The following is a 14991-nucleotide window of genomic DNA, read 5'->3' as shown; positions in this document are numbered from 1 at the left end:
CCTAACTTCTGAAAGCCAGAATGAGAACCTAAACCCTCCTTACTTTAAAACTACCTTACAGCTCTTTGCTTACTTTGCAATCTTTTCCTTGAGAAGTTTCCAGTCCCACAAGTCTGTGGGAGTAACATTCCACATATCATACTGAAGGATCTAGGGAATAAACAAAGCAAACTTAAGACAAATCACTCTATAACAATTTAAAACCATGACAAAAAGCAAATCACTAACTGCCATGCCCCACAACCCAACAGATGTCTTCTAGTGGAACTGTGTGAGGAATACAAGGTCCAGAGATTTCTCTGAACAAACTTTCATGCAGTCATATTGATCAAAAGCAGGCTAAGAAAACTGGCTAAGGCATATCTCTTCCCCATGTCCCTGCTGTGTGCCCTCAGAGGGCCCATAACATATCTACAAACCAGGAAATCCTAACATTCATGTAAATACGTTGCTGAGATGCATTCTTTTTTTTGTACATAAAAATGTTATTCTAATTTCATCTTTAATTGCTTTGATCTATTTACTTAGCTATTACTAACACCTATTTTCAAACCACTGGTTATCAGATTTCCTAAATACCAGCAGGAACATCAGGACTAAACATAACATAACATTTTACTTCACACTGAAGAGACTCATACTCAATAATAAAGGCAGTGTGGAAAGCAGAATTCTAACACAGTTCCCAGGTTCCCCAGTTGCACAGGCCATGTATAATGTCCTCCTCCTGAGTGTCACTTACATAATCAAGGCAAAGAGGAAAAGTTTCTACAGATGTAATTAAGGTTACCAATCAGCTAATTTTGAGTAAACAAAAGAGAGATTATCCTGAGTGGATCTGACTTATCATGTGAAAGCCTTCAAAAGAGAAACTGGACTGGGGCCTTCTTGAAATGAGAGACTCTCTCCTACTGGCTTTCAAGAAACACAATGTCATGAGTTGTACAGGTACAAACAAATGAATTCTGCCAAAGACCAGGTAAGCTTGGAAGAGGACTCTGAGCCTCAGAGCAGACCGGAGCCTCTATCAACACCTTGGTTATAACCTTGAGAGACCCAAACAAAATGACCTAGCTAAGGCAAGAGGACCCCGATTCAAGGAAATGGAGATAATGTATGTTGTTTTTATCTACTAAATTTAGCAAAAGAAAACTAATACAGTTAGCATGCTTCTTAAGTCACTTTTACCAATGACTAGTTCTAAATAAAGCATTAAAATAAAGGGGTATCTGGCTGGCTCAGTCGGTGGAGTATGCGACTCTTGATCTCAAGGTTTTAAGTTCAAACTGTTGGGTGTAGAGATTACTAAAAAATAAAATCTTGGGGTGCGTGGGTGGCTCAGCTGCTTAAGTGTCTGCCTTCAGCTTGTGTCGTGATCCCGGGATCCCGGGATTGAGCCCCACATGGGGCTCCCTGCTCAGCAAGGAGTCTACTTCTCCTGGTCCCTTTGCTCCTCCCCCCAGCTTGTTTTCTCTCTCTCTCTCTCTCTCCCCTTGCTCTCTCAAATTTTAGTGTATGTGCTGCTGAAGGAAGTACACTCTCTCTCTCAAATAAATAAAAATCTAAAATAAAATCTTTAAAAAACCCCACATTAAAACAGAGTATCTTTTTTACTCCAGAGAACAAAAGTACCGTATTAGTTTCCTGTGTCTGGAATAACAAATCACCATAAATTTCGTGGCTTAAAATAACAAAAATGTATGCTCACTTTGGCAGCACATATACTAAAATTGAAATGATAGAGAAGATTAGCATGGCCCCTATGCAAGGATGACATGCAAATTCATGAAGAATTCCGTATTTTTTTTTTTAAGTGTATTCTCTCATAGTTTTGGAAGCCAGAAGCCCAAATGAACATGTTGGGAGGGCCACGCTCTCTCCAGGTGCTCTGGAGAAGATTCTGTTCTTTGACTCTTCCAGTCTAGTGGCTATAGGCATTCCTGGGTTATGGGTGCATCACTCCGACTTCTGCCTCCATGGTCATGTTGCCTCTCCTCTTCTCTGTCTCTTGTAAGGACTATTGTCGCTGGATTTAGGGTCCACCTGGGTAATCCAGGATAATCTCATTTCAAAATCCTTAATCACATCTGCAAAGACCCTTCTGAAATCCAAAAAGGTAACATTCATAGGTTCCAGGGATCAGGATGTGAATACATCTTTTTGAAGGCTACCATTCAGCTTACAGGCAAAAAGAAACATTATCCATATACTTACTCCTCTGCTAACTGGAGAGCCCTCATAGGTTTCATACGGGCCATGCTCCTTGGCCAAGTCACAGCTGGCTTCCAAGGCTCCATAATAAATGGTTTCAAAGATCTGCTTGTTCAGTAGCTGGGCTTCTGGACTCTCAAACGGATACCTCATCAGAATAAAAGCATCTGCCAGACCTTGTACCCCGATTCCAATGGGGCGATGGCGTTTATTTGATAAGCATGCCTTTGTGCCAACAGATTTAGAGAAGAAGGAGACATTACTGAACAGAAAAGGCAACATTCTGCACCAAATGATACACGCTCTTTTTTTAATCTCTATTTTCTCACAAACATTCTAATGACAGCCGTTTAAATGAAGACTGTCAGGCTGACTGTCCCTCCTACTAGTTAGATTTCAAGAATTATCAATAAGCGGAGACTTCTATTCATACCTCTGGGATAGGGTAGTAGTTAATATCAATAATTTTATTCAAGTTTCGGACAATGACTTTGGTGACTTCAGCCAGCTTCTTAAAGTCATATGTGTGTTCTGACGTGACATACATATTGAGGGCCAAGGAAGCCAAGTTACAGACTGCAACCTGGAATGCAAAGAAAAAGGGTCAAGAATCACACAATTTTTATTTCTTCCCCCTGTGTCAATGACACCACCATGTAAGCCTCTAACACTCTATATAAATTTTTATATTTATCTCCTCCCTGGTCACTGTTCATTTCTAAATCCCAATACCTATTCATATGTGAGTTGTAAAATGCAGCAGTGAAATAGGTAAGACAGAGAATCTGTGTTCCATAGTCCATGGCTCTATTGCCAGAGAGACCTCCCACTGTGCTCTAATTTCTTATGTGTACCTGTCTCAGTCAGTAGAGGTACTGTCCAATACAGTAGCCAATAGCCACATATAGCTACTTAAATAAAATTAAAAATTCAGTTTCTCAGTTGCACTAGTCCTATTTCATGTGCTCAATAGCCACGAGATACATTTCCATTGCTCCAGAAAGCTCTTCCAAATTACACATTCCCACCTTACTCTCACTGAAATTCTGATAAGCCCCTAACAACAGGGGATCCAAGTTTGTGAATTCTGAAAAAGCTTTTCAGGTGATTTACCACTAGGTGGTAAGCTTTTTCAGGAAAGAAACGTATCTTATTTATACTTATATTTTTAGTACTAGTTCCACATCTGGTATATAACAAATGCTTAATAATGTTGAATGAATACACTTTACTTCCCATTTTGATTATGACTATCCAAACACAAAAATCTCAACTCCCCTCACCTAGACTCCCTCATGCCCTTCGTATCTATTCAATTCTACACATATCGCCTAAGTGCCCATTTTTAAAGCACAGCTTGGATTGCTAAGTCTGATAAATGTTACAAAGAAAAATAAGGCAGGAAAAGACAAAATGGTTCTAGGAATAAGGACAGAAGGAGTGCCATTTTAAAACAGAGTTGTCAGGTAAGACCTCACTGATAATGAGACATATGAACAAAGAACTGAAAAGTTTAGACAGCAAAGCCACGTGGCTATCTGGGAGGGGAAAGCATTTTCACATTCAAAGTAAACAGCAAAAATCCTGATAAAGGGGGTGTGCTTGATATACTTGGAAATTAGTAGGGCTGGAGCACAGTGAACAAAGGGGAAAGTAACAGTAGATGAGATGGGCATACCTAGTTGTGCATGAACTCATAAGGCACTGTAAGAATTCTGGATGGAAATTAAATACTGATACATGTTACAACACAGATAAGCTTTGAAAACATGCTAAGTGAAAGAAGCTTGACACAAAAGACCACTACATTACATGATTCTGTTTATAGGGAATGCCCATAAGAGGGAAATCCAGAGGCAGAAAATAGATTAGTAGTTGCCAGGGGCTGGGGGAAGAGAGCTAATGGGTATTAGGTTTCTTTCTGGGTTGATGAGAAGCGTTCTAGAATTAGATATTGGTGATGGTTACACAACCTTGTAGATATACTAAAAAACACTGAAATGTACACTTAGAAGGGTGGATTTTATGGTAGGAGAATTATATTTCAATTTTTAAAAAATGAACAAACTCTGGATGGGTTGCAAAGTCAAAGAAGTGTTGTGTGGAGGAATGTTATGACCTGATTTTTGTTTTAAGGGTCACTCTAGTCTCTATAGCATAATCTATCTTGTACAACAGTTACTTGAGTACAGTATATGCCAGTTTTCTCCAACAATGAATTATACATTTCCAGAGGGCAGGGCCTGAGTCATAATCATTTACATCCCAGAGCATTTGGTACAGTGTCTTACACATAGCTGGTGCTCAGTAAACTCTGGCTGAATTAAACCACAACCCTAGCAGTATGTTCAATTCACTTCACATTTTCTTCCCAACTTTAAATTTGTTGTGTTTTTTAGGTCCTAGCATATGGGATCTGCTCCTTCCTCCTCATTTCCATAGTTTACATCCAACATCTAAGCAGCCTGTCATCCAACCACTACAATAATCTCCACAAGCTAACCTCCAACCTCCTCTAACACCAAGACACTCTATTAACAGAAACAAGATCTATCCTTCTCATCCTAGCATTTTTGATGCTATTTTCCTTTCAGGACCTATAAGGGCTTCCTACTCTGTGACATGCCAGACATTTCACCTACTATCCCCCCACCCCCAGCCATAGCCATCTCTGCAGATACCAAACCATAATGTATTTGCTCCATCAGAACAAACTTATTTGACAATCTCTGCACAAAACCTATACCTGTCTCTGATCTGACAGGCTATTCTTCCCTTTTCCATAAACTTAAAAAAAAAAACAAATCTATGTCCCATTTCTAGCCTCACCTCTTCTGCAGATCGCCTTAAAGATTTGCCATTAGGATTTTGTCTCTCCATTCACTGAAAAGACTCTCTACCTGCTTACTGAATTAGCATCCTGACACATTCTTGTGTTTGTCCTAAACCGCCATAATGGAACACTGAGAAAATATTATTAAATTTATTTTAATTGTTTATTAAACAATGGATGTTTAAGAAAAAAAGTGAATCTTTTCTATATAGTTTAGACTCTTAAGATATTTAAGGGTACAGATCACATCTGTTCCTTTCTCTTGTCATCTCTACTTTAGCGCCCTTCTACTTACAGCAAACTTTGGAAACTTCATTTCCCCATTTCAATAAAATCAAGTAAAGGATTCACAAAGAATAACTGCCTAAGATTCTCCTCTCAGGACTCAGGGCAGAAGTTTGTCTACCTACCTCATCTTTGCTGGTATACTCTACTATTTCTGTGCACAGGTTGCTGCATTTGATTGTTCCCAGGTTCTGCTGGTTGCTCTTCCGATTACAGGAATCTTTGTAAAGCATGTACGGGGTACCTGTCTCTGTCTGAGACTCAATGATGGCATACCAAAGCTGCTGCGCTTTTACAACTTTGCGGACACGACCCTGTTTCTCATAACTGAAAGGCAAAGCTAATATTATTTTAATATTCCCTAAGAAAATCTTTATTGCAGACAACTTGAAGACACTAAAGTATAAAATTATGAAAACTCTTATTAAATGTTTACTGTTTTGCTAAGAGAGCAGAGGAAAATCGGGCAGCTCTGGACCCATTAGAATATACCCAAATCCCATTAAATCAATAATACCCATCATAAGGAAAAAGAACAACACCTAAAGTTGTCAGATCTACTACTATGCTATTATTTAATGAACTAGTGACACATGTCCTGGCTGTTCTTGATTTCTGTGGGCAACATAAAGCGCAACTTTTTTTTTTTTTTAATTTTTTATTTTTTATAAACATATATTTTTATCCCCAGGGGTACAGGTCTGTGAATCACCAGGTTTACACACTTCACAGCACTCACCAAAGCACATACCCTCCCCAATGTCCATAATCCCACCCCCTTCCCCCAAACCCCCTCCCCCCAGCAACCCTCAGTTTGTTTTGTGAGATTAAGAGTCACTTATGGTTTGTCGAGCGTAACTTTTTATATCATATATCTTATTTATATATTTGCTTTACACTATAAGACAAAGCAAAATATTAACCTTCACCTTAATTTTTATAAGTATCAATTAAAAACCAAAGCACCTCTGTATAAGTCACAAAGGTTTTGTTGTTGTTGTTTTTAAGTCACAAAGTTTTAATTAAGAAAGAAGACAGAAGCAAATTTTGGTGAAGATTCAGGTAGCAAATCTGACCACAATAAAATTACTAATCACATTCTCTCCTGGATATTTCTGAAGATTTCTAGAAACTGGTTAATAACTGATGAGGTTTTGAAATTTGGATCCCCCAAATAAAAGAAACACATGATTAAAAATTACTACTTCACATTTTTCCCATACCTTTCATATAGCTTCTCAAATTCCTCTCCCCAAACCTCATCCAGACCAGGACATTCATTTGGACACATCAAAGACCAATCCTACAAAGGGAAGAACCCATAAAAGACTTGAAATAACCAATCACACATAGTCCATTAGGAACATTACAAGGGTTAGGGTGGCTTCCACAGACTCTCTTGGAAATCTGCTATAGAAATAATCATTTCGGGCTCAGGCTCAAACATCTAGTTCTGCCTGTTTATACATGACCTTTTAAGCATTTAAGTCAGATGGAATCTGCTTTAGAGAATAAAAACCCAAGAGGGTAGGAATGGCAGCTCTTAAATTGCTTAAGATGCCTTTCATAGCATAACACATAGGTGGATTCTTCTTAACCATGATTTAAGATGACAAAAAAGAAAGCTGATATGAATCAACTTGTTCTTACCAACAGGTACCTCTTTCTTACCTGATTAGTCTCCACTCGTTTCATGAAAAGATCTGGAATCCAAAGGGCAAAGAAAAGGTCCCTGGCACGCTGTTCTTCCTTTCCTGTGTTCTTCTTTAAATCAAGAAACTCAAAAATGTCTAAATGCCAAGGCTCCAGGTAAATAGCAAATGCCCCAGGTCGCTAAAAGCAAGTAAACCATCATTCTTTTCAGAATCAGAATGAAATAAAGAAACTTCATATTTTCTAAAGCACTTTTAGAATATCACCTTTGATCTACATTACAATTAAGGAATTAAATGAGAGAATACAAATAAAAGTACTACAAATATAAGTAGTAATATTGTTCTTACAAGTCCAGGAGTAAAAAAGTGTACTTGATAAGAACAAGAGGAAATAACTCATCCAAAGTGACCTAGTGAACTGCAGATGGAGCTTCCTTTCAGCTGCCATACAGTTCACTTGACCTTACATAACAGGTACACAAAGCCCACAGGAAATCATCTTAACTTTGACAATAATATGTTGTCCTCTTATTAAAGATCAAAAAAGTGATGTCTTATCAAGGTCTCCACAGATCGTTTTTAAAGTCCATCAAGGGAGCTCTCTTTACCATTTTGCAAGATGGCAGGCGAAAAAGCTGAGAAGCTGGATACTAAGAAAAAACCTGAAGCCAAGAAGCTGATGTTGGTGATAAGGCTCGGAAGGGTAACCCGAAGGCTAAAAACGCCAAAGAAGGGGAAGCCCCAATGCAGCCGAAACCCTGTCCTAGTCAGAGGAATTGGCAGATACTCCCAATCGGCTACGTGTTCCAGAAGGGCCATGTACAAGATGAAGTATTCAGCAGCTAAATCCAGGATTGAAAAGAAAAAGGAGAGGTTCTTGCTACTGTCACAAAACCAGTTGGTGGTGACAAGAATGGTGGTACCCGAGTGGTTAAACTTCACAAAATGCTGAGGTATTATCCTACTGAAGCTGTGCCTCAAAAGCTGTTGAGCCATGGCAATAAACCTTTCAGTCAGCACGTGAGAAAACTGCGAGCTAGCATCGCTCCTGGGACCATTCTGATCCTCCTCACTGGCACCACAGAGGCAAGAGGGTAGTTCTCCTGAAGCAACTGAGCAGTGGCTTGTTACTTGAGACCAGACCGCTGTCTCTCAATCGAGTTCCTCTGTGTAGAACACACCAGAAATTCATCATTGCCACTTCTACCAAAATTTATATCAGCAGTGTGAAAATCTCCAAACTTCTCAGTGATGCTTACTTTAAGAAGCTGCATAAGCCCAGATACCAGGAGGGTAAGATCTTTGACACCAAGAAAGAGAAATATGAAATTACAGAGCAGGACAAGGTTGATCAGAAAGCTATGGACTCGCAAATTCTGCCAAAAATCAAAGCTGTTCTTCAGCTTCAGGGCTACCTCTGTTCTCTGTTTTCTCTCACAAATGGAGTTTACCTTCACAAATTGGTGTTCTAAATTTCTTACAAAGAACCTAATTAAATAACTAATTAATTTTTAAAAAATAAAAATAAACAAAGTCCATCAAGGGAAATTCATAAGCTAACAGGTGATTAGTATGCCTACATATCTGTCAGAGGCAGGCTCAAATTGCAAACTATCCTGCTGTTAACACTGGGTAAACAATCCAGTCCTCTCAACTTTACTTCTCCCTCTGTGAAATCCGCAGAGTTGTGTTTTTGTTTTTGTTTTTTAAGACTTTATTTATTTATTTGACAGAGAGAGATCGCAAGTAGGCAAAGAGGCAGGCAGAAAGAGAGGGGGAAGCAGGCTCCCCGCTGAGCTCTGTGCTCAGCGGGGAGCGATGTAGGGCTCGATCCCAGGACCCTGAGACCATGACCCAAGCTGAAGGCAGAGGCTTAACCCACTGAGCCACCCAGGCACCCCTGTTTTTGTTTTTTAAAGAAAAAGCTACAAGACTATCACAACCCCTTTTCAAGGTTATGTATTAAGTCACAACTTTAGAAATTCTTTGCCAATCAACTTTCATACAAAAAAGCTGACTAGGGGGTGCCTGGCTGGATCAGTGGGTACAGTATGTGACTCTTGATCCTCAGAGTCATGAATTCAAGCCCTGCACTGGGTGTGGAGTTTACTTAAAAAATAAAAAATATAAATATAAATAAATAAATAAAAGCTGGCTAGACCACTGCTTGCCTGGAGCCAGGGGCAAAGCATATATGGGTGGGAGTGATGTGATTAATCAATGGTGCCCACAGAAACATTTTGGGGTAATAGGAAATGTTCTAGATCTTGATTAGTGTAGTGACTACACAAGTATATAGATTTGTCAAAATCCACCAAACTGTACACTTAAAGTGTGTACACACTTAAAGTAAGTAAAGTATACCTCATTAAACTGATTTTAAAAGTGAAAAAAAGTAGTTGCAAATATATACAGTATATTAGCAAAGTAGTTAGAAATATACAGAGAGTAAATCATCTTATTTGAAGCATACACATTTTTAGGTTAAAGATTTCTAGTTCGGATTTCCAGGACTTTCAAGTAACAGAACATACCTTGTTTCCACCTTGATCCACATATCGAGCTGTGTTGTTATATACTCTCAGCATTGGTACAAGGCCATTGGAATTGCCATTAGTCTAAAAAAGAAACCAAGAATAAAGGCATCTGGAGTAGAACAGTGGGACTAAGAAAGCAAAAGAACAAAATGGCTCAACAGTGAACAAATTACTCTCTTCATATCTGTATAGTCTCATCTGTTCTCCATCTCTCCTTTTGCTTTGCAAACAGAATACCCAATATAAAATAAACAAAATGTTGGTTTTCTCTAATTATTGCTGTATTGTTGTTGTTACATCTCTTATTTACAATGAAATATAACATTACAAGTCAAAAGAATCTGAAATCAGGGTAGGTAAATTTAAATTTCCTACCTTCTAATGGACATTTATATAGATCTATTTTGGGTAGAGTAAAAACATTACCACAGTGTCTTTTTCCCTAAAGAATTCAAGGAAACTTACAGTAAGAATTATATACAATGGATAAATGAGGACAATAAAGATAAATGGAGATTCTCAACAATAAAATAGAATCTAGAATAAAGATAAGAAAATATAGACTTCTAAAACTAGGATACCACATCAAATTATTTAAAAATAATCCTTCTAACTCCAAAGAAAGCCTTTAAACAGATTAGAAAAATAAATAAACAGCTCACTCTACTATTATGTGTAAGTGCTCCAAAACACTACATAATACAGTAATTTCCTTCTAGACTCTCTAACTTTATTGGTAGGGTTAGATATTTCCTTCACATTACTGGTGAGGAAACAAACTCAGAGATGTAAAATAACTTATGCTGGCCTCCATTACTGGTAAGCAGTAGAGATAGAATTTAAATCCAGGTCTTACCCAAAATCCTTATTTTGACTCTCAATGAATAATGAACTAGCAAAAGACTAAACTTACATCACAAGGTGCCAATGTTTAAAGCATGAATCCTAGCTCTCTCACATATTAAGTGACTAATCTCTAGAAGTAACTTAATTATCTATGCCTCAGTTTTCTCACTTGTAAAATGAAGCCAATATTGCCTATACTCACATAGTTATTATAAGGAGTGAAGTTCCTGCCATGTGTCTATCTCCTACCATTGTAGTAAGAATTAAATGAGTAACTCAGGTAAAGCTTTTATAACAGACTTAGCATAGAGTAAACACTCAATAAATGATAACTGTGCTATTATTATTGTGAAGACAAATCTGAATTCCAAAATCTGACCTAAAAAAAATCCTACAGATCATCTAATCTAAACCAGAACCTAGAAGTAGTGAAATGACTCCCTCCATGTCAAAAAGCCGGCTAGAACTTATCCGGGAGCCAGGTCTCCCAAGCCCTAGCATATGCCCTCTCAACCTGAATCCCTCTAGCCTTCAATTTTTTAGTCACAAAACAGAAGCTTACCCCAGCAATGTAGCTGCCAGTAGCTCGAATACAACTCACAGCAACACCAATTCCCCCAGCAGACTTGGAAATCAATGCACACTGCTTTAGAGTGTCATAAATGCCTTCAATACTATCATCCTTCATACTCAGAAGGAAACAGCTATGGGGGAAGAAAAAGTCACAACTCAGCAAGGAAATGAAACAAAACAGAGAAACAACATTGACTATACACCCCCAAAACAGTAAGGTGGACAAATAAAAGATCTAAGGTTTAAAAAATTTCTAGGTATTTTAGGAAAAAAAAAAAAAAAAAAAAAAAACTTTTACTGGATATGATACAAGACACATCAATAAATCATATTATTTTAAAAATATCTCGCTGCCTATCCCAGATGCTAGGCCTAGAAGGAAGTTTTATAATAAAATCTAAAATATTAATTTACATGTTCATCAGACTGCAGATGTGCTTTATCACATTTTCTCATGCAAATTCCTAAGCATACATAACTAATAGGTCTTTCCAACCTATTACTAAGCCAAGTAAAATTAAACATTTATGGAATAAGAAACATCTATCCCATGGTCAAACAATTCATTGAAAGGCCCTCCAAAATTTAGCTCCTTTATAGCCTTTTGGAAGACAGCTCCCCTAACTTGTGATTTGGAACTTATTCTGCTCCCTACCTCAGGAAACTTATTCTACCGATGATCCCTTCACTATCTTGAATCTACACCCACTCAAATGGATTCTATTCAGAAAGATAATATGACATACTTCGTACTTTTCATCTACTTCAAGAAAACAGACACTATAGATATAGTGAATTAGAATCCCATACGATATCCATGCATTTCTACCTTTTTTTTTTATCATTTTTAAATTTCTGGTTACACATTTATTTGTCCTTCTGCAACTTACTTTTAACTTAATACTGTGTTAGAGATCCTTTCCTACTGTTGTCACTCTCACTAGCTTACTCTCATTGCTATAAATTGTTGCACTTTATGAGTATATCAATATATTTGTCTATTTGCCTGTCGATGGACATTTGGGTTATTTCCAATTTGTTTGGTATTCTAAACAATGTTGCTGTAGAAAATCTTAAACATATCTCCTGGTGCTTAGGTTGAAGGATTTCTGTAGAATACAAACCCAGCAGAGGAATTCCTGGGTGAAAAGACATGTGTGTGTTCCACTTCACTAAAGATTCTCCGAAGTGGATGGGTAAGTATACTCACCTAGCAATGTATGAGACCCTGTGTTCTATATTCTTGGCCAGATTTGTTATTATCAGCCTTTTAATTTTTATCAGTCTGATAAATATGAAACATCTCAATATGTTAACTTCCATTTTCCTAATGACTAAACTCACATGTTTATTCACCAGTCAAGTTTCTTCTGTGAATTATTTCTTTATATCCTTTGCCCATGTTCCTATTTAGTTTTGTCTTGACACAATCCCTTGACAGTTAATATACACTGCCAATATCTTCTCTCAGTCTGGGGGCACCTGGGTGGCTCAGAGGGTTGGCCACTGCATTCGGCTCAGGTCATGATCTTGGGGTCCTGGCATCAAGCCCTGCATCAGGCTCTCTGCTCAGCAGGGAGCCTGCTTCCTCCTCTCTCTCCCTCTGCCTGCCTCTCTGCCTACTTGTGATCTCTCTCTCTGTGTCAAATAAATAAATTAAAAATATATCTATCTTCTCTCAGTCTAAAACTTGTTTTTCCACTTTGTTTTTGGATCACAGTTTTTAATTTTAATGTAGTTAATTTTTCCTTAATGTTGTTTTGTCTATTTTAAGAAATCCTTTACCACTGAGATCATACATATTCTCCGATTAAGATGTAGGTTGAAATATTAAGAGTCATTACGTCTATAGCTCACTTTCAAATGACTCAGACAAAAGAATATTTTTTTAATTTTAAAGATTAAAAAATATATATGTGTGTATATATAGCAAAATGGTAGCAATTTTTTAATCTAGGCAGAGGTAAGTATTGGATGTTCACTATCTTTTCTTTAAGCTTTTCTGAATATTTAAAATTCATAGTAAAAGTAAGGAGAAAAATACACATTTATCTATTTTCTTTAATGCTCTTCTAAAAGTTCCTACTTTCATATTTAGATTTTCTTTCTTGAACATGTTTCTGTATATGGAATGAAAAAGGGAAAGGTAATTACCTTTCCTTCCATAAGATAACCAATTTCCCTAGCACCATTTCCCCCAATGAATTGCAATGACACCTTCCCATATAAGCCTGAATCTCTTCCCAGGCTCTCTGTTATACTCCACTGGTTTATTTGTATTTATCAGAGTAAATACCACACTGTCTTTTTTTCTTTTCTTTTTTTTTTTTTTAAGATTTTATTTATTTATTTGTCAGAGAGGGAGGGAGCGAGAGTGAGCGAGCACAGGCAGAGTGGCGGGCAGAGGGAGAAGCAGGCTCCCTGCCGAGCAAGGAGCCCAATGTGGGACTTGATCTTGGGACACTGGATCATGACCTGAGCCGAACGCAGCCATTTAACCAACTGAGCCACCCAGGCATCCCAATATCACACTGTCCTATTTACCATGGCATTATGGTAGTCTTGAAACCTGGTAGGGCTTATTCTTTAAAACTTGCTATTACAATTTACATCAGTTTCCTACAGCTGCTCTAACACGTTACCACCAACTTGATGGCTTAGAACAGAAACTTATTATCTCATAGTTCCAGAGGCCAGAAGTTCAACGTAAGTTTCACAAGGCCAGAGTCAAGAACACTCCCTCCAGAGGCTCTAGGGAAAAAGAGATTCCCTGCCTCTTCCAGCTTCTAGCGGTTCCTCTGCTTATAGCCACATCACTCCCATTTCTGCTTCCATCTCTATCTTGCCTCTTCTCTTCTGTATGTATCTTACTCCCTCAGCCTCTCTCTTATAAGGATACTTCTGACTGGATTTAAGGCCCACCTGGGTAATTCAGGAAAACCTCCCTAGGTCGAGATCTTTTTTAATCATACTTTCAAAGACCATTTTTCCTTATACATTAACATTTACAGGTTCCAGGGATTAGAACTGGTATCTCTGAAAAGCCTAGGAAATTATTCTTAGCCTTTGCTCTCCAGCATAAATTTTGGAATGAGCACATTTGACATTTTGACTGGATCCATAACTTAAGAAAAACTGACATCTTTATATTATCAAATCCATTTATGATATAAAATCACTCTCCATTTGTTTCTTAATGTCCTTCAATTATGTTTTAGAATTTTCTCTTTAAAAGCCTTCCACATCTTTTATTGCATTTATTCCTGGGTACCTTCCAGTATCCTAAATGATATATCTTAAAATTTAATCTTCTAACAGCTAAAGTAGAGATCTCCTTAATTCATACTGAACTTATATCCAGATACTTTGCTGAAATCTTTTTAATTCTAATAATTTATGTGTAGATGCTCTTGAATTTCCTATGTAAAAACCATACCATCTGTTAATCACTACAGTTTTATTCCCTCATTTACAATCTACTTTTTTCTTATCTTACAATGCCAGCTCAAGCCTCCACTATAGTGCTGAAAACAGAGGTAACAGACCTAAGTTTTTAGTGGATATCTCTTACCAAATAAAGAAAGTAATTTTCTGTATCTATCTTGTTCATTTTTTTTAATTATAAAAGAATATTTGATGGTATAAAGTGTTAGTGCAATGGATTACATTAATGCAGTTTTTGATGTTAGCATATCCTTGAATTCCTCAATATACTAATGTTGCTAAGGGGTATTTTTTTTAAATCATATTACTGGATTCTGTTTCAGTGTTCCCTTTTTCAGAAAACAGCATCACCATTAATTCTGTTATTCTACCCATAAACTCAGGAACCAACTTTGCCCCACATCTAAAACGTCACCAAATTGTCAATTTTACCTCCTAAATATCCCTGAATCTGTCTACTCTCTCAATCTCTACTTCACTTCCCTAATCCAAACTACCACAATCTCTTGTACAGACTATTAAGAGTCCCAAAATTAGTTTTGGTATTTGTTTTCAAAACAATGTTATTGAGATATATTTCATATACCATACAATTCTACACTTAAAG

The 14991-nt window shown here is 37.4% G+C and overlaps 1 protein-coding gene, 1 non-coding gene and 1 pseudogene across 2 annotated transcripts in view; 2 read left to right on the top strand and 1 right to left on the bottom strand.

Moving 5' to 3' along the window:
- The window catches only part of RRM1 (ribonucleotide reductase catalytic subunit M1), a 36750-nt gene that overhangs the window by 6300 nt on the left and 15459 nt on the right, over positions 1-14991 (bottom strand). Inside the window, exons 8-15 of the mRNA XM_059134207.1 lie at positions 10930-11071; positions 9519-9602; positions 7001-7162; positions 6553-6632; positions 5455-5656; positions 2645-2794; positions 2215-2436; positions 74-150 (exon numbers count right to left, since the gene is read on the bottom strand). Coding sequence (XP_058990190.1) covers positions 74-150; positions 2215-2436; positions 2645-2794; positions 5455-5656; positions 6553-6632; positions 7001-7162; positions 9519-9602; positions 10930-11071 — 1119 coding nt within the window. The remainder of the gene's footprint in view (positions 1-73; positions 151-2214; positions 2437-2644; positions 2795-5454; positions 5657-6552; positions 6633-7000; positions 7163-9518; positions 9603-10929; positions 11072-14991) is intronic.
- Positions 1701-1805, top strand: LOC131822876 (U6 spliceosomal RNA). Its single transcript, XR_009350359.1, has one exon. It is a non-coding gene; the product is annotated as a U6 spliceosomal RNA (small nuclear RNA).
- Positions 7604-8456, top strand: LOC131808253 (large ribosomal subunit protein eL6-like; annotated as a pseudogene).

This window comes from Mustela lutreola, chromosome 1, assembly GCF_030435805.1.
Source record: "Mustela lutreola isolate mMusLut2 chromosome 1, mMusLut2.pri, whole genome shotgun sequence".
Lineage (NCBI taxonomy): Eukaryota > Metazoa > Chordata > Mammalia > Carnivora > Mustelidae > Mustela > Mustela lutreola.
This window is presented reverse-complemented; position numbering and strand designations above follow the sequence as displayed.